The 18,172-nt window shown below is 52.6% G+C and overlaps 2 protein-coding genes across 3 annotated transcripts in view; one reads left to right on the top strand and one right to left on the bottom strand.

The window, feature by feature from the left end:
- The first annotated feature begins 2,686 nt into the window (after positions 1 to 2,686).
- SLC46A1 (solute carrier family 46 member 1) lies at positions 2,687 to 14,122 on the top strand. Of its 2 annotated transcripts, XR_009560481.1 has the most exons (6): positions 2,687 to 2,920; positions 4,307 to 5,159; positions 6,281 to 6,364; positions 8,510 to 8,666; positions 9,204 to 11,777; positions 11,942 to 14,122. XR_009560481.1 is itself a non-coding variant. In XM_030862051.2 (5 exons), exons 1-5 carry the CDS (start codon positions 2,693 to 2,695, stop codon positions 9,259 to 9,261), a joined length of 1,380 nt encoding a protein of 459 aa, XP_030717911.2. In that variant the 5' UTR covers positions 2,687 to 2,692; the 3' UTR covers positions 9,262 to 14,122. The 2 variants fall into 2 exon arrangements, 1 of the variants encoding a protein (XP_030717911.2); XM_030862051.2 differs by having other exon boundaries at positions 9,204 to 14,122.
- SARM1 (sterile alpha and TIR motif containing 1) overlaps positions 11,273 to 18,172 on the bottom strand; it is an 18,615-nt gene continuing 11,715 nt past the window's right edge. Inside the window, exons 8-9 of the mRNA XM_030862048.3 lie at positions 13,528 to 13,649; positions 11,273 to 13,438 (exon numbers count right to left, since the gene is read on the bottom strand). Of these exons, the coding sequence (XP_030717908.1) occupies positions 13,309 to 13,438; positions 13,528 to 13,649 (252 nt within the window). The 3' untranslated portion in view covers positions 11,273 to 13,308. The remainder of the gene's footprint in view (positions 13,439 to 13,527; positions 13,650 to 18,172) is intronic.

Here is an 18,172-nt window from a genome sequence, read left to right as displayed (position 1 = left end):
CCACACCCTGTCCCATTCCCAGAGATGGACCTTGGCCTTCCATCTCTCAGTCTTAGTTCTTTATCTAGGAAATGATTCTAAGATTTCAGCTGGACACCCCTTCCTCACTGTAGCTGACCTAACTGGGCCAAGCTTTTGTACAGGTAGCGGGGAGGGAGGGGAGGGAGCCAACCCAGGGACTTGTATGTTTAATGTGCCATTTCCTGTCTCTAGGAAGACCACAGGGTGGTGATGGCTGTGGGGAGCTTGGGCATCCTTCAGTCCACTGGTATCTAGCCAGCATCTACCTAGTTTGAGGCTCGGACTCCTTTTGGCTCAGGGGAGGGGGGAGAGTCAAGAAGCCAGCAACAAGCCCATGCACAGCCATGATGGCCAGAAACGGAGCTCTCACCACCCCAAGAATCAGGCCTGTGGGTCATGGCACAAGGCTTGCCTCCAGAAATCCACTCAGCTGCCCCCTTGTCAGGGAAGGCAGCCTTTCCTGGCTCCGCTCCTTCCAGACCAGGCCAGTCTTCTGAATTAGTACCCTCAGAGTCCCACGCTCTTCTCCTTTAAAGGTCTTTCCGCAGTTGAAATCTTAGTAGGATTTTTTTTTTTTTTTTTTTTTTTTGCTGTACGCGGGCCTCTCACTGTGGCCTCTCCCGTTGCGGAGCACAGGCTCCGGACACGCAGGCTCAGTGGCCATGGTTCATGGGCCCAGCCGCTCCGCGGCATGTGGGATCCTCCCGGACAGGGGCACGAACCCGTGTCCCCTCCATCGGCAGGCGGACCCTCAACCACTGCGCCACAAGGGAAGCCCTAATAGGATTCTTTGATGTCTCTCCCCGACCATTCTAGAAACTTCAGGGCCTGGTTGAGGGCTTTGTTTCCTCACTGCAGTCGACTTGAAAAAAATGCACAACATAAGAGCTGTGAGTTGAGTTTATTCAGTTTCTCACTGAGCTCTGAGAAACTGTTCCGAAGAGGTAACGGAGGAGCCGGGATATATATATAAAATTTTTTTGTATGTCTGGGACCATGCTGGGGGGGTGGGAGGGGCTCTGGAAACACAACAGTGTAAAGAAATAAAATGTTGCCTGTCATTCCAGTTCTACAAGGATCAAGCCGTTAGCCACTGCAGTCGCCCACCCAATGGAAAGAAAAACACCTAGTCGAACATAACAAGATTACTGCTAACCACAAAGAACAGGCATCTTAAGTTAATGATTGAGTACTTTTCTATGTTTGGGAAGACACAGGAATCTAGGGTGACTGAATTTTTTCTTCAGATGTGTCTCTTAACTACCTAGGGGCGGTGTCCAAAGCACAGAATTTCCCTCAGGTGCACTGTGGGTGGATGGATGGTGGGGGACCGCAGCGGCTAATGGCTGATTTCCAGAGCCTCCCCTAGGCATTGTCCCTGACATACAAGGAGCACTCAACAAATGCACTGATAAGGGAGAAAGCCAAGTAATACCATTCCCTTTTACCGGCAATAGAACTGGCCCAGACAGGAGATCCAACTGCTTTATGCCCCTATTTCTATAGTAGGAGGACCAGGGAGCACAAGCCCACACCTAAGGGCCTCCCAGGTCCTCCACCTTCTTCTCCTCCTCCTCTGCTCCTCCAAGGGCACTGCAGAGCCAGGCCCCAGCCCCAGAAACAAGATAAGCTTCCCAGGGAAAGATCCTGTGGCAGGAGGGGAGCAAGTGACAGCCTGTTTATAACAACAACAGCACTTACAATGTATCAGACGCTTTTTCCACAGCAACTTTTTGAGGCAGGTTCTATCAGCACCACCATTTTAAAGGTGAAGAAGTGGAGGTACAAAGAGCTAAATGGCATGTCCAAGATAGTAGCGGGGCCTAGGTGATGGAACTGAGGCAGGAGAGTTGGAGGCTGCACTCTTATCCACTGAGTCGCCCCTGTCACAGCGCAGAACATCAGCATAGACATCGGAAGTCATGTGTTCTTGGGCTTCCCTGGTGGCGCAGTGGATAAGAGTCTGCTGGCCAGTGAAGGGGACACAGGTTCAATCCCTGGTTCCAGGAAGATCCCACATGCTGCGGAGCAGCTAGGCCTGTGTGCCACAACTACTGAGCCTGTGCTTTAGAGCCCAAGTGCCACAACTACTGAAGCCCCCGCGCTTAGAGCCCGTGCTCCGCAACAAGAGAAGCCCCCGCTCTCTACAACCAGAGAAAGCCCTCGTGCAGCAACGAAGACCCAACGCAGCCGAAAATAAACAAAAAAAAAAATTTTTTTTAATTAAAAAAAAAAAAAGTCGTGTGTTCTTCTAGCTCAGCCTTGAGTGTCCAATGTCCTTGTTTCTTCATGAGTCAATTGAGATCCTTGATAACATCTAGCCAATAGAGTTGTTGGGACATTAATGCACTTAGAGTTTAGTACAGTGCCCAGCACATAATAAGCGATCAATGAATGTTAATTATTGATATTCTTGTTACTGTTATGGGTGTTCTGCACCTGAGGAATGCAGGGCTGTATCCTGGCACGGTCTGCAGTTGAGGTCACTCTGTAAACCAGGGGTACGGGGTCCCTCGCCTCCCCTCCCCAGCCCAGAGAGGGAGGGGCCGAGAGGAAGGGGGCCCACCACTCCTGGCCCCGCCCCACCAGGCTTAAAAAAAGAAAAAAAAAAAAAAAAAGACGCTGGGCGCAGGCGCAGAAAGCCGAGCTGTAAGCCTAGCGGCAGCTCAGCATGGACGGACGCGCGAACTCCCGGGGCGAGTCCCGCGCCTGGCCCGCCGGGCCCGTGCTGTGCCGCGGCTTCGTGGAGCCTCTCATCTTCCTTGCCAACTTCGCCTTGGTCCTGCAGGGCCCGGTCACCACGCAGTACCTGTGGCACCGCTTCAGTGCCGACCTTGGCTACAACGGCACTCGTGACAGGGGCAGCTGCACCAACCATAGCGTGGACCCCACCGCGCAGGTAGGGGCGGCGGGGAGAAGCGAGGAGCGTGCCAGGGGCGGGCCCTGGGGGCAGCGGAGTGGGCGGGGCCTGCGTAAAGGTTGGGGGCAGCCCAGTGGGTTAGGATATTAGGTGGTGGGCGGGGCCGGAGCAAAGTTGGGGCTTGACTGAGAAATGCGTTGCGGGGATGCTTAAAGTTGATCTAGGTAAAGCGAGTTTGAGGGTTAACAAAAGAGGGTGTCCACTGAAAAAAAATGCATAAACTGAGGGACTTCCCTGGTGGCGCAGTGGTTGGGAATCTGCCTGCCAATGCAGGGGACACGGGTTCGAGCCCTGGCCCGGAAAGATCCCACATGCCGCGGAGCAGCTAAGCCCGTGCGCCACAACTACTGAGCCTGCGCTCTAGAGCCCGCGAAGCCTGCGAGCCACAACTACTGAGCCCACGTGCCACAACTACTAAAGCCCGCGCACCTAGAGCCCGTGCTCCGCAACAAGAGAAGCCACGACAGTGAGAAGACCGCGCCGTGCAACGAAGACCCAACACAACCAAAAATAAATTTTAAAAAAAAAAAAAAGCACAAACTGAAAGTTGAGAATTATGTTTTATTTGGCAGACTTTCTGAGGACTCAGGCCCGGGAGGCAGTCTCTGAGATAGCTCTGAGGGACTGTTCCCAAGAGGTAAGGGAGGCGCCAGGATATATAGGAGTTTTGCAATAAAAACCAGGTAGTTGGAACATCAAAAGATTACTGTTAATTGAGGAAAACCAGACATCTCAAGTTACTGGGCTTTTTTTTTTTTTGGCTGCACCACCTGGCTTGTGGGCTCTTAGTTTTTTAACCAGGGATTGAACCCAGCCCCAGCCGTGAAAGCACCAAGTCCTAAAAATTGGACCACCAGGGAATTCCCACGAGTCAATGAATTTAGCACTTTTCTAAGTAAGGGAAGATGCAGGAGCCTGGGCTTATTGAAATCACTCCTCTGATATGCACCTTAGCTCTCTAGAGCCAGTATCCTGTTCTGTCCCATCCTGGGTCTGTACTTGGGGCTGGCTGCAGTGGCTGAGGGCTTGGCTGTCGGCAGCCTGTTGGTCTCCATCCTGAGTTACATCAGGGCTCAGCATCAGGGGCGGCAGTAGTGGCTGAGGGCTCGATGGCCGCAGCATCCATTGTCTGCCGATGCGGCAGGCAGCAGTTTTCATTCACAGTGCTAAAAGTAAGAGAACGGATCTTGCCCATTTCCCATACCCCTCCAGTGTCAGTTTTTAAGAGTTGTACTAAAATTCTCTGAGGTTTAGGGCTCCAAAGAAAGTCCTCGTCCCTGTATCTCCCAGGTTGGTGATGGTGTGGGCGATGGGCAGCCCAGAGTGAGGAACGGCACCCTGGTAATAAGACTCTTGCCTCCGCAGAAAGTGGAGACGCTTACCTCCCACTGGACCCTCTACATGAACATGGGCGGCTTCCTGGTGGGACTCTTCTCGTCCACCCTGCTGGGTGCCTGGAGTGACTGTGTGGGCCGCCGCCCGCTGCTGGTGCTGGCCTCCCTCGGCCTGCTGCTCCAGACGGTGCTGTCCATCTTTGTGGTACAGCTGCAGCTCCACGTTGGCTACTTCGTGCTGGGCCGCATCCTTTGTGCCCTCCTCGGCGATTTCAGCGGCCTCCTGGCTGCTGGCTTTGCCTCCGTGGCAGATGTCAGCTCCAGCCGTACCCGTACCATCCGAATGGCCCTGCTGGAAGCGTGCATCGGGGTGGCAGGGATGCTGGCGAGTCTCATTGGTGGCAACTGGCTCCAGGAGCAGGGTTATGCCAACCCTTTCTGGTTGGCCTTGGCCGTGCTGATTGCCATGACTCTCTATGCAGCATTCTGCTTTGGTGAGACAGTGAAAGAGGCGACACCCGCCCGGCTCTTCACACTCCGTCACCACCGATCCATCGTCCAGCTCTATGTGACCCAGGCCCCGGAGAAGTCCAGGAAGCACTTAGCCCTGTACTCGTTGGCCATCTTCGTGGTGATCACTGTGCACCTTGGGGCCCAGGACATCCTGACCCTCTATGAGCTGAGCACACCCCTCTGCTGGGACTCTAGGCTGATTGGCTACGGTTCTGCGGCTCAGCACCTCCCATACCTCACCAGCCTGCTGGGCCTGCGGCTTCTGCAGTACTGCCTGGCCGACACCTGGGTGGCTGAGATCGGTCTGGCCTTCAACATCATGGGGATGGTGGTCTTTGCATTTGCTACCATTACACCCCTCATGTTCACAGGTAAAGTGTGTATGGGTTCAGGGACCGTTTGTCTCAGAATTGCTGGGTGAAAGCTGGGGACTGGCCACCTGCTGCTGCCAAACGTAGTTCATGCCCATGTCTTCGGAAACATCACTGTGCCCCTAGCCTGCACTGGAGGACAGACAACTAAGAAACCTCATAAAAATGCCATCTTTGTTATACAGAAAATATAGACCTTCAATAGCCAAAGTAATTCATTCACATTACCAACCATAAATATTGTTAGTAAGATAGAGCCAAAGACAAAAATATGGCTCTTACACTAATTGCTCCACTCCTTGGCCTCCCACAGCCTATATTCCTGGTGCTCTTAAGCAAAGTCCAAGCCATTAATGCCTTAATACTCACTTCTCTGATAAGAATCACAGGACCTATCTCAAATATCCTTGGTCAGCTTCTTTGGGTTTTTAAAAAAGCCAGTCTTCTCAGACCGCAGCTATCAAATTCCTGCTTGTGTTAGTTCTTCTTTTCTTTCTTTCCTTTTTTTTTTTGGTGGGAGGGGGCAGCTGCGAATGAGGAAGTTAGCTTTCCTGAATGGACAGATTTATTTTAATAGAGCCCTAAAATGTGTACAGTTAGCCATTCTGTAATCACAGATTTCCTAATGTGGCCGCTCGCCTGGACAGTGCTGACGGGGACCAGGTACCTTTTTCTCCTGCCCACAGCATCTTCCATGGACTCGGTGCTGGGCTCAACGCCTTCGGGGGTGCAGAGATGTTGAAGACACTGTCATTGCCCTGGGATTTGGGGGCCTTTCCCCTGAAGGGGCCCTGGGGGGCCTCATCGTGAATGCACTTCACAGGCACCACTGTTTTTTAGCAGTTTGCAGTTTTTGTTGAGGAGGTAACAGTTGCACAAGGGAGAGAAATGGTTATGAAGGAAACAGTGTAAGCCTGTGAGTAACTAAATGTCAAGGGAAAAGGAACTTGCATTTACTGTGTGCTTGCTGTCCCCCATCATTGTCTCCTTCCCCGTCAGGGAAGTTCTTCCTGTGTCCAATCCGAGTCCCTCATGGGGTAGATACAGGACCTCTGCTACATCTCACTTGGGCACCCCTCTCCCCAAGCCCATTTCCTTGATGATTGTTTCTTTCCTCACAGGGTACGGGCTCCTCTTCCTGTCGTTGGTCGTCACGCCTGTCATCCGGGCCAAACTCTCCAGGCTGGTGAGAGAGTCAGAGCAGGGTGAGTATCAGGGTGAGCCTGTGTCTGGCTCCTCACGCCCAGTGTTTCCTGAACTGCGCAGAGGGTAGCCACGGGCCAGGAGGCAGCTTACCTTCCTCCCTCCCACCCTGGAGAAATAAGTAGCCAAGACAACTGCATTGCTGTCACAGCGCCCAGGGCTGGCAGGGAACCGCAGCGATTTGGATTTTCAGACCACAGCGTTGGAATTTGCAGTCAGCAGCTTACGATTATGTTCTTTTGCATAAGCCAAGCAGAGGATTTACTCTTTCCAGACTTCAGCTTTTCCATCTGTAAAATGGATGTGATGATGCCAGAGTTCCCTGCTTCTCTGGGGTCAGAGTGTCCAACTTTGTGATGTAGGTTTCACTGTCTCCACGTGGCGATGAAGCAGAGGCCCAGAGGGTTAAATTGATTCACCTGAGGTCACTCAGTAAGTGGTGGAACTAGGATGCACACCCAGGTCTGTTTCTAACAGCAGCAGATCTGGGGATCTGGGTTTTAGTCCTGGCTCTGTCACAGCGGCTCTGTGATCTGGGCCTGTTTCCTCATCTGTAACACATGTGAATTGCTCTTTTTGTGTGTGTGTGGGGGAGGGGTTCTTTTATAGTTTTTTAAATTTAATTAATTAATTAATTAATTTTTGGCTGCATTGGATCTTCGTTGCTGCACGTGGGCTTTCTCTAGTTGTGGCGAGCGGGGGCTACTCTTCGTTGCGGTGTTCAGGCTTCTCATTGCGGTGGCTTCTCTTGTGACAGAGCACAGACTCTAGGTGCACAGGCTTCAGTAGTTGTGGCACGAGGGCTCAGTAGTTGTGGCTCGCAGGCTCTTGAGTGCAGGCTCAGTAGTTGCGGTGCTCAGGCTTAGTTGCTCTACGGCATGTGGGATCTTCCCGGACCAGGGCTCGAACCCGTGTCCCCTGCATTGGCAGGTGGGTTCTTAACCACTGCGCCACCAGGGAAGTCCTGTGAATTGCTCTTGATGACATCTGTAGGCCCTTCGAGCTCTGACAGTCTGATAGTTTAATCTCAACTTTTGTTGGGCTGTTGCTTATTTTGCAAAATTTGTGTTCTGCTGGCATATCGATTCTATTTATTTTTAAATTTTTGGCTGCGTTGGGTCTTCCTTGCTGCGCGCAGGCTTTTCTCTAGTTGCAGTGAGCGGGGTCTACTCTTTGTTGCCGTGCGCGGGCTTCTCATTGCAGTGGCTTCTCTTGTTGCGGAGCACGGGCTCTGGGCGAAAGGGCTTCAGTAGTTGTGGCTCACGGGCTTAGTTGCTCTGTGGCATGTGGGATATTCCGGACCAGGGTTCGAACCCGTGTCTCCTGCATTGGCAGGTGGATTCTTAACCACTGTGACAGCAGGGAAGTCCCATGCTGTCATATCTATAAAGAATAGCTTATCAAGCCTCTTGGTCTTAGATCCCAATCCGGAAACATGTGGCTCATCCACTTTTTCCCATCTGCCCTGGAAGTAGGATCTGGTGATGGCAGAGACTCTGGTGGCATGTATAGCCCACCATGGGTTCTGTTATCCTCAGAACCCATGTGCCTTCATTCATTCACTCAATAAGCATTTTTCTAGCACCTTCACTGTGCCCAGAGATGCCAAGGGGAACAGGAGAAAAGAACAGCTCTTACTAACTGACTGCCTTCAGGGGGCCAGGCCCTGTGATAGGTGCATTACATGCGATTATAGTGTTACCAACAATCTATGAAAGGTATTATCCTTATTTAACAGAAGGGGGACAGAAACCCAGAAAGATAAGTGTCTTATTCGGTGATCACACAGCTGATAAGTGTTGAAACTGAGAATTAGCCCAGAAATTTATCCTAAACAGGAGATGATTCCAAAGGGGATAAACCTAAAACCATTTTATCAGACTTTATCAGACTTTTGCTAGGAGATATCACATGTACTTGTAATATAGAGGTTTAATAACAGCCATTTGTTTTGTAGCACAGGTGCTTTCCATGCATGACCTCATCGAAGCCTTATCACAACACATGATGTAGGAGTCATAGCTGAGGAAGGTGACACTCAGAGAGGTTAAGTGACTTGCTCCAGGTCACACAGCTGCGAGGTAGTGGTGTCAGGATTTGCATTTGGGTCTTTCAAATTCCTGAGTGTGCTATTTATTTCTTCACAGGTGCTCTCTTTTCTGCTGTGGCCTGTGTGAATGGCTTGGCCATGCTGACAGCCTCCGGCATCTTCAACTCGCTCTACCCAGCCACCCTGAACTTCATGAAGGGCTTCCCTTTCCTCCTGGGAGCTGGCCTCCTCTTCATCCCGGCCGTCCTGATTGGGTAATGCAGGGCCCTGACCCAGGCTCAAAATGGACCCCTTCACCCTAAATGTATCCTCTTCTTCCTCCTCCTTCCAACCTCCTCAGTCCTGGAGCTCTTCCCCTGTGGGTGTCTCAGTCCCAGCCTGACTCTCGCCTTGCAGCTGGTTGCCTAATCGTCTGGGAGCGATTCCCCGGTAGCAGCGCAGAGGCTGGTAGGGGAAGGGTCAGGCTCACAGTGCTTCTTGGCAAGGCTATGTTCTCGCACCCAGTTCCCCTCATCCCCCTCCATTTCCATTTTACAGATGGAACTACGGTGGCAGAAATGTGCTAAAGGGAAGCCTGGAGAGCTTCCTCGGCTAGTGGTGACCGGGCCACATGCTAACCTGACCCACTTGTTTCTTCCCCCAGAGCCCTCTGTCTCTGGACATTGTCTTCCACCTCTCAGCTTGGGGAGGGGGATACCTGGACCAGCCCATCCGATAAAGCCTGTGTCACTTCTTCAGGAGTTGAGGGTCCCCCCGTGTTAAATCTGAACTCTCTCTCTGGTCTCTCACAGGATACTGGAAAGGGCTAATCATTGCCCTGAATTCCAGCAGTTTTCCCAGAGCCCCTGATCTGCCTGGACCAGAGGGCAGGGGGCGAGAGGAGCAACGTGAACGCCAACCAGCTGGAAGTACACGCCTCTGGGTCCCAGTCCTCAGCAGCAGCGGCAGCTCCCCTCAAAGGGCAGTGTTCACCTTGGACCAGGTGGTCAAGCTAGACCAAGGCCCCCACCTCATCCACGCCGTGCCTGCCTGTGATTCTAGGATCTGGAATTGTAACCCAGACAGTCCCACTCAGGGCGGGCGGTGTGGGAGCCATTTGGAACAGGCATCTGTTAACCCTTTAGTCCATCAATCACATAGAACCCTCCAGGGGAGAGGAGAGGTCCTGATGGAGGGACCAGTTGAAGCATGAGGGCAGCACCTCTGCTTCCAACCCAAACTGTGCAGCCCACCGTGCTCAGTTCACGGCCAAGCAGCTACCAGTCACTCCTTAGTGATGAATACGGTACCACTGGTCAGTGCCAGCTCTGGGGGAAGGGAGGGTTGTGGGAGGGACTTGGTACCACCTGGAGGGAGAGTGCTGCTATCTCTGCGTGGGGATCAATCCCCTGGGCTTAGCAGTGCCAATCATAATAAGAAGTCTGTATAATCACCCTGGAATGAAACTTCCGGCCCCCAAGGCATTGGGCTGTGGGGCCTTCTGTTTTCCTGTTCCTAGTTTGCCCACTGTAGGTCAGATAGCAGTGGCTGCTGGAAGGGACAGGGGCCCCTGAGTTGCCATGGGATTGGTACTGGGCGTGGCCAGCTCAGTCCTCATCTGACTGCCCATTCTCTTCTCCGGAGCTGCTGGGAGGCGAAGGGCTGCCACGCTTGCATCAGGTCAGCAGAGAAGCTCCGGGCAGAGCCCTGGCCGCTCATTCCTCAGGGTCAGAGACCTACTCCCTGAAGACACCTTGCTGTGGTCTTCCTGGCTACACCAAACCAAGCAGAATCAGTTTTTGTTACCACTCAGCCCTCTAACACCTCCCATTGCTGGGCATTTCAGCAGGGCCATGTGCTGACACCATCCCTCGAGCATCTGTAGCTCAACAGGAACCTGGAGATGGGCCCGACTCCCCAGAGAATGAGGGGCCCATTTCTAGGGCGTTAGGAAAGCCTGGACCTGAAGTTGAAAGGCAGAATGGGATTTGGTATTAAGGCACTGGCTTTGATGAGGGCCATAAGCCCCCAAACAAATCAGATGACACTTGACTCTTCAAAACAGAATTGGCCACAGGGCATGGCCCCCTACTGGTATTTCTACCCTCATTCTCTCTCACCTGCCCTGCTAGCCAGTTTTCTGGCTAGAAATCACGCAGGTAAAACGTGGCCCAGGGCAAACTAGGGTCAGCTGTGGTCCTCTGTAGCCTGGGCCTGTTTCCAGATTACCATCTCACTGTCCCCTGTCATTGGGAGATCAAGCAAGGAGAGGCCCCCTCCACTGACTGTCCCAGCAGTGAGGGTGGTAGGAAAAAGGCTCTGGGCTGGCCTTAGGCCCAGGCTCTACTCCGGGCATTGCCTGTGGTTCGTGTGTGGCCTTGAGCAAGGCCCTCTATGAAGGGTTAGATCAGCAATGCCTCTAATTGTCTGATCATGGTTGGACAAGTTAGGAAACACTAGATTAAATACTGTTTTAAGATCCTTCCTGTCTCATACATTCTAGAATGGAATGAATGCCTCTATTCATGGACCTAGGGGAAGGATAAATGAGTTGGAGCTGGACTTTTGACTTTTGAGTGTTTCTTGGTCGGTCATGAGCAATTCTTGGTCTTGGAGAGGGGTGGGGTGAGGCTGACTCAGCCCCAACCTGGGAGCAGCAGCTACAGCCCAGCCAAGCAGAAAACCCTGACCCCGCAGACCCGGCTGCAGTGCCAGAGCCGGCTGGGGGGCGGGGGGTGAAAGGCTGTCTCTCAGCCCTTTGTCTCAGGACCGGCCCTGTGAGACCACGCCCAGGTGGAAGGTGCGGGCCAGGGTGCCTGCCCTGGCTGCGATCTGGGCAGTGTTTGTTACGGCCGGGGAGGCTGGCCCCTGAACACACTGGCCTGGCCAGGGGAGGCTCATCACTTCAGCTGCTCCGGTGGGGCCCGGAGGCTGGGCTGTGATTCCCCAGAGAGACAGGAGGCAGGCAGCAGTAGAGAGTATGCCAAACAGAAAAAGAAACAGTGCTGGGCAACCTCTCTGAGTACTGCCCATGAGGGACCTCAGGAGGGAGTGGGACTGATTGGGGACAAAAAGACAGAAGGCTTTCCCTGGAGGAGACTCATCACACTGTATTGTTATTGTCTCTGCTCTTGAGGGCAACATCCAGTCTGCCTCAGTCACCGTCGTATCCAGGACACTGGTGGGCATTCGTGCGGCAAGAAGGAAAAGGGTCAAGTGCAGTCAGGACCGGCTAGAGGCAGTATCTTTGACAGGGAGGCGAGTGGAAGGAAGGAGTTCCAAGCCTGGAGCGAGACCTTTGACTTTCTGACGATGTGGCCCAAGAGCTCCGAGGGGCCTGGCCAGCACCTGCTGGAGGTGGCTCTGGGAGCTGAGCCAGCCTTCAGGTGTGAACCCACTGCCCTCAGGAGGGGAGGGGAGGGGCAGGGCAGGTGCCCGCTGAGCCCATTAGCTGGAGCCTGCATTTATTGGAAGGAGGATGCTTTCTTGCTCTCCTACCCCGGTGGAGGAAGGGGCGGAGGGACACTCCTGCTTGGTTATTTCTTTACAGCCCCTGAGTCAGCCTTCTGTTGTGAAAGCCTGTCCCCCCACGGCTAGATTCTTTGGGGCAAGAGGGAAGCCAGCCGTCTGTGGAGCAAGCCGTCTGATTCTCAGTCCCCCCGGCAGTGGACTGAGCGCCAGGAGGCCAGGTCTGCATCCTGGGGCTGCCACTGGTGACTTGGGAAAATGACATTCAGTTCCTTCTCTGTAAGATGGAGATAACACCAGGTAAGGCTGCTCTGATGATTAGAGACCATGGAGTGAAGTGTCAGGGAAATGGCAAACGTTTGTGGGCATTTGTGTTTCAGTCTTGCTTCCTAAGGTATCATTCCTTGATCACCAGCTTCAGCCCAGGTGGGAGTTTGTGAGAAGTGCAGGAACTCGGGCCCCACCCCAGGTGTCCTGAATGGGATTTTAACAAAATTCCCAGGTGATTCGAATGCACCCCATGCCCTTCCTCAGGATCTTGCCTCTTCCCAGGGAACTACAGGTTCTGCCCAGGCTACTGCTGCTGCCACAGGGGGGCTGCCTCGCCCCAGCTCCCCCTGAGCCAGTTCGGGGGCAGCCTTGGACGGGTGAGGGGCTGAGGAAGGGAGCTGGGCCATGATGGGCAGAGGCGTGGCACACAGCACCAAGGCCAGGTAGGGTGGCTAGCTGCTCTTCGAGAGGCAGCGTCCCCTGCTCAGCCTCAAGCAGGGGGCTCCCGTGCACCGGTGAGCGCAGGCCGCGGCTGCAGACCAGCCAGAGTGAGGGCCGGCTCAGTCTCACCCTGACCCCAGATGTGGCAAAGGAGGATGCACATCAGGAAGGCTGGGAGTGGACCTGGGACCAGACCAGGCCAGCTAAGGGCACTGAGTGGTTACAGGGCAAGGCCACAGGATGGCAGGAAGTGGTGAGCCCGGGGCCAGGCGCAGTCTCGGTGGAGAGCCGTGGCTAGCCTCTCATCCCTAGCTGGCTCCTGGGCCCAAGCCCTTGCTTGGTGGTGAGGGTTGGCCATTGCACTGAGCCCTGCCCGAGGCTGCCTGCCTTCACTCTACTCAGGCTGGCTGTTGGCAGGGCAGCAGAGGGGTTAGCGTGCAGCACACCCTCATTCTCCAGTCTCCAGAGCTGAGCAATGACCCTCCCACGCCCGAGACAGGACCTGGGGGCAGGGGCTAGGGGAGGTCTTAGCACCCCCAATGCCTGGCTTCCCTTCCCTTTCCAGATACTGAGGAAGCTGGGTTTGAGGTGGACGGTGAGGGTCGGGGGAGGCAGAGAGCCATTTCCTGAGAAGAGCCCAGGCTGTCTCAGCCCAGGGAAGCCGGTTTGAGGAGCTGTTCCATTGGGGGGGATGATGGAAATGGGGGGTCACGGCAGGGCTTGGGAATTAGGGACTGGTTAAGCGGGGCCCAGGGGTGCAGCACCCTCCAAACTGGTGTCAGAGCCCGCAGATGAGTCCCGGGAGGCGCGGCCCTGCAGGAAGCGGATGATCTTCTCGATGGTGGCCTCCTGGTACTCGTGGGACCACCTGTGGGTGCAGAGGCTGGTGGGTCAGAGGGCTGGGCAGAGGGAGCTGCTGGCTGGGGGCCTGTGTAACCCGCCCTGCCCCCTCCTCACTTGATGCCATTGAAGGCGAGCACAGCCTGCATGTCCTCAGGCAGGGCCTGGGGCTCTGGCCACTGGAATCCATCAATGACGGGCACGATGTTCTTGCCACAGTTCAAAGCAGTCACAATCTCCTAGAGGAAGAAGAGGGGAAGAGGAGGACACGTGGAGCCCCATCCAGGGACCTCGGGGCCAGGCTGAGCCTAAGGGGGGATGTTGGCCGTGAAGTCCACGTTGACTTCTCCCTCATCCCCTGTGGTATGATAAATCTCATTTGCCCTTTGTTCCAGGTTCTCGGTACAGAGCTCCTAAAGCCCTCTCGCATGACCTGGGGGGTGGGGCTGTGCCGAATAGCTTCAGGATGGGGGCTGGTGGCCAGGAAGACTAAGCTGTGATTAGAGGGTTGGAACTTTCAGTGCCCCCCTCACCTCCAGGGAGGGGAGAAGGGCTGGAGACTGAGTTCCCTCACCAATGACTTAATCACGCCTACATAATGAGACCTCCATAAAACACCTAAGGACTGGTAGGTTGGTGAACACATCTAGGTGTGGAGAGGGTGGCCCGGAGAGGGCATGGAAGCCCTGCCCACGCTCCCACCCACCCTTACTTTGCCCTGTGCATCTCTTCCATTTGGATGTTCCTGAGTTGTATCTTTTAAAACGAACCAGTAATAGTTAAGTAAAGTGCTTTCCTGAATTTTGCATGTCATTCTAGCAAATTATTGAACCTGAGGGGGGTGGTCATAGGAACCCCTGCATTTGTAGCTGAGTCAGACAGCAGTGCAGGTGGCCTGGGCCTTGCGACTGGGTCTGAAGTGAGGGCCGACTTGTGAGACTGATCCCTTAAACCACGGAGTCTGACACTGGCTCCCGCTGGGTAGTTAGTGTCAGAACTGAACTGAATTGTGGGACAGCCAGTTGGCGCTGGTGAAATGGAGAACTGGTTGTTGGTATGGGAAAAAGCCCGCACAAATTTGGTGTCAAGAAGTACATCGCACCCCCTGCATCCAAACTGATCCACCCTGAGCCCTGCCAGTTGTAGTCCTTATTTATTTCTCAAATCCTCTCATTTTTCTCCACCTCCACCCCCACCAGTGCCCTGCTCCAACCCCGTATTACCATTAGCCCCTACCGGGTCTCTTCTCATCCATTCTTGCCTCCTCTAATTCATTCTCCATGTTGCCCCTTCACCTAGCTACTCTTTGCAAAATGCAAATCTGATCATGTCACCCCCCCTACTTAAAACTTCACAACTCTACATGGCTCTTTGAATAAAGTTCAAGGCTCTGTGCGGTTGGCCACAGCTCACTTCTCAAACTCTATCGCTGCGCTGTCCTCCCAGCCACACAGACCTTGCAGTCCCTTAGATTTGCTACCTCCCTCCCCCCACAGGGCTTCCTCTGACTAGAACACTCTTCCCTGCCCTTTCACCTAGCTAATACCAACTCATTTGTCTGATCCGAGCTCCATCAACTTTCCTAGGGAAGTCTTCCCTCACTTCCTGACCAGGTCAGATCCCCTGTTATAGGTTCTCATAGGTTCCACATCACATGCTACACTTAAAAATTTAAATTTACTAATGAGTAATTTACTTAATATCTGCTTCCCCACCAGACATAAAGGTGGGAACCATGTCCAGGTTTGACCCACCTTGTATCTCAGCATCTTTCACAAAGCCTTGCCCATAGTCTGCCTTTGCTAAATACTTAACAGTGGACTGGCTGAATGAATGAATGAGACAGCATAGCATTTAGGGGTTACGCTCTGGAATCATCAGATCTGGGTTCACATCAAGTCTCTGACACAGGTTCTGTCATTTGAGGCAAAAACAACAGGCTCTCAAAGCCTCTGTTTTCTAATTTCTAAAATAGAGTTAATGATAGTCCCTGTCTTGCAGGATTGCTGGGAGAAATAACTGTGCTATCCCATGGCAAGTGGTTAGGCTAGCGACTAGCATGCAGTGTATGCATGCAGTGTAGCTTTAAATAAATAACAAGTGTTATTACTTCCTCCTCTGTAAAGTGGGGATAATAAAACTTACCTCACTAGGTTGTTCTGAGGATATTCCTATTAATGGGTGCTCTGGTAAGTGCTTATTGAATGTTTTTTTCCTTTCAAGGGGGTACCACAAGGATTGGACTTTTTGAGTGCAGTTCACTTGTGGTTTTCCATATTGATTACCCACTAAATGTGGCTTTGAGGAAAGCAGTTTTAAAACCAGAGGCAATTCAGTACTAAAAACAACCAAGGAGGGATGATGGAGCCTTTGGGACTGGTCCAAGGCAAAGGCTCCCACCACCTGCCCGCTCCTCCCTCCTTGCAGTTGGCTGGGACAGTGATGGACGCCAGGCACCCTCGTGGAGCAGAGCCTTCCTGGGGAAGGAATCTGCATAACTTCAACCCTGATTGGCTTCTGGGGCACCTCTCCATTTTACAACTGAGAAGAAGGAAGCCCAGCGAAGGGGAGGGACTTGCTCCCAAGTCACATACATGCCCAGCCCAGGAGGGGGCCAGGTCTCTGACTCAAGCATTCAGATTCCAAGTCCAAGGCTATTTCAACCAAGCCCTCTGCCTCTCTGCTGAGCACTTGGATGAATTCTGGCCCTGCAGCAATTTATGTGGGAACCTTTAGACATTTGTTTTATCCAGAATTACACAGAAGCAAAGACAGCACACTGCTCACTGTACCAATTCAGAGGATGGCCAGTCTGACCTAGTAAACCTAGTAGATACGTATGTTTCTCCCAGTCATCTCAGCTTCATCAGAATCACTCATCTATTTAATCATTGATTCAATTATTCTAAAAACTCTTCAAGAGCCTACTTTGTACCATGCATGGTTTTAGGCATCAGGGATGCAGCATGAACAAGGCAAGGTCTGAGCTCTCACGGAGCTCACAGACACTCCTCTCTTTCTCTCAGAAGGCCGCCTGCCACCTGCTCTAAGCCATGATCCTCCAGGGTGTCTCTCTGACCCAGCATCCCCTCCCCAAACCAAACCCAGTATTCAGACCCTCCTACATGGCCTCTGGGGCCTGACCCTCTTCCTCACTGTCAATCTGGGCTGCACCCTAGTGTGAAGCCTTCTCCCTAAAACCCACTGGTATGGCATCACTGCCCTCATGGGATCCTTTTTGCCAGTGCTTTCAGCACAGGTCTTCTCTCTGCCTTTAGGAACCCCATAACCTGGTTTCTTAGTTCTTATCCAGCCAGTGGTGTGCTGGTACATGTTTAACAACTAGCTCTCCAGAGGGGGAAAAAAACAACCAAACAAATAAAATCCTGATTTGTAGTTTTTACCAATTTCTTTAGTGTAACTACTCCCACCACGGCTGATTTCAAGCTACTGGCGTGACATCACTGAACTCGGAGTTGGGAAAAGATGCAGTCAGTCTGGTGTCAGCTGATTCCAATCCTATCTCACCACCTCCCCTCCCACCCTTCAGATCTGAGACATAGGACAAAGCTGGATCTTAAGAAAGTGCATGGGCTTTGGAGTCAGATAGACAGGAGGAGTTCAAAGCCCAGTTCTAATTTCTGCCCAGGCAGTGTGGCCATGGGAAAAATTATTCTACTTCTCCGAGCCTTGGTTTCTTCATCCGTAAAATGGAGAAGGCAATACCAGTGATAATGCAGGTTTCTGGCACCCTTCTCATGCCTACTTTTTTTTTTTTTTTTTTTTTTTTTGCGGTACGTGGGCCTCTCACTGCTGTGGCCTCTCCCATTGCGGAGCACAGGCTCCGGACGCGCAGGCTCAGCGGCCATGGCTCACGGGCCTAGCCGCTCCGCGGCATGTAGGATCTTCCCGGACCGGGGCATGAACCCGCGTCCCCCGCATTGGCAGGTGGACTCTCAACCACTGCGCCACCAGGGAAGCCCCTCATGCCTACTTTTCTTCTTTGCTCCTGCTGTTGCCCTGCCTGAGATGCCTTCTCTTCCACTGGCCTAAATTCTTAAGACTCTTCTCAAGTTCTGCTTCCTTCACGAAGCCTCCCCGGATTTTTCCAGCCCTTGATGTTTTTTTCCTTTCTCCATATTCTCATAGCAAGTAAGAGGTTCGCCTACCCGGCTTTACGTTGACACCAATTTATGTATGATCTAGTCATTCTGGTCATATCCTTGTCTCCTTAGCTGCTTTAGGACAAGGGCCCTATCCATATGACAACTGCTTCCCTTTGCCCTGGCCCCAATTCCTGCTGACTAACGAGTAATGATTAATAACCTACAGATGTGATATAGATCCATCCATCCATTCTACAAGTTCCCAATAAGTTTTTACTATGCGTTAGGCACTCAGGATACAATGGGGAATTAAACAGTGGTAGTACTCACAAAAATTATATTAATAATCGTAATTGCTGCTATCATACAGCAGTTCTTATGTGCCAGGCATTCTGCTAAGCACTTCACAAATTTTACTTCTTTTAATCTTCCTAACAATATCCTAGGGAGTTAGGTACTATAACTATCCCACTTTCCAGTGATAAACATGAAGCTGATTAGGGTTAAGTAACTTGCCCAAAGCCAGAGCCAGGATTTAAACTCACAGCTTTGTGCTCTTAACCATTCCACTGTGCCTGTCACTATGCTCTCCTGCCCCCCTTCCCTCACAGAGGTTATTTTTCAAAGCGTGTTCATCCTTCTCTGACCCTCACAAC

Source organism: Globicephala melas, chromosome 20 (assembly GCF_963455315.2).
Source record: "Globicephala melas chromosome 20, mGloMel1.2, whole genome shotgun sequence".
Lineage (NCBI taxonomy): Eukaryota > Metazoa > Chordata > Mammalia > Artiodactyla > Delphinidae > Globicephala > Globicephala melas.
The sequence above is the reverse complement of the archived record's forward strand: the minus strand, read 5'-3'. Positions and strand labels throughout refer to the sequence as shown.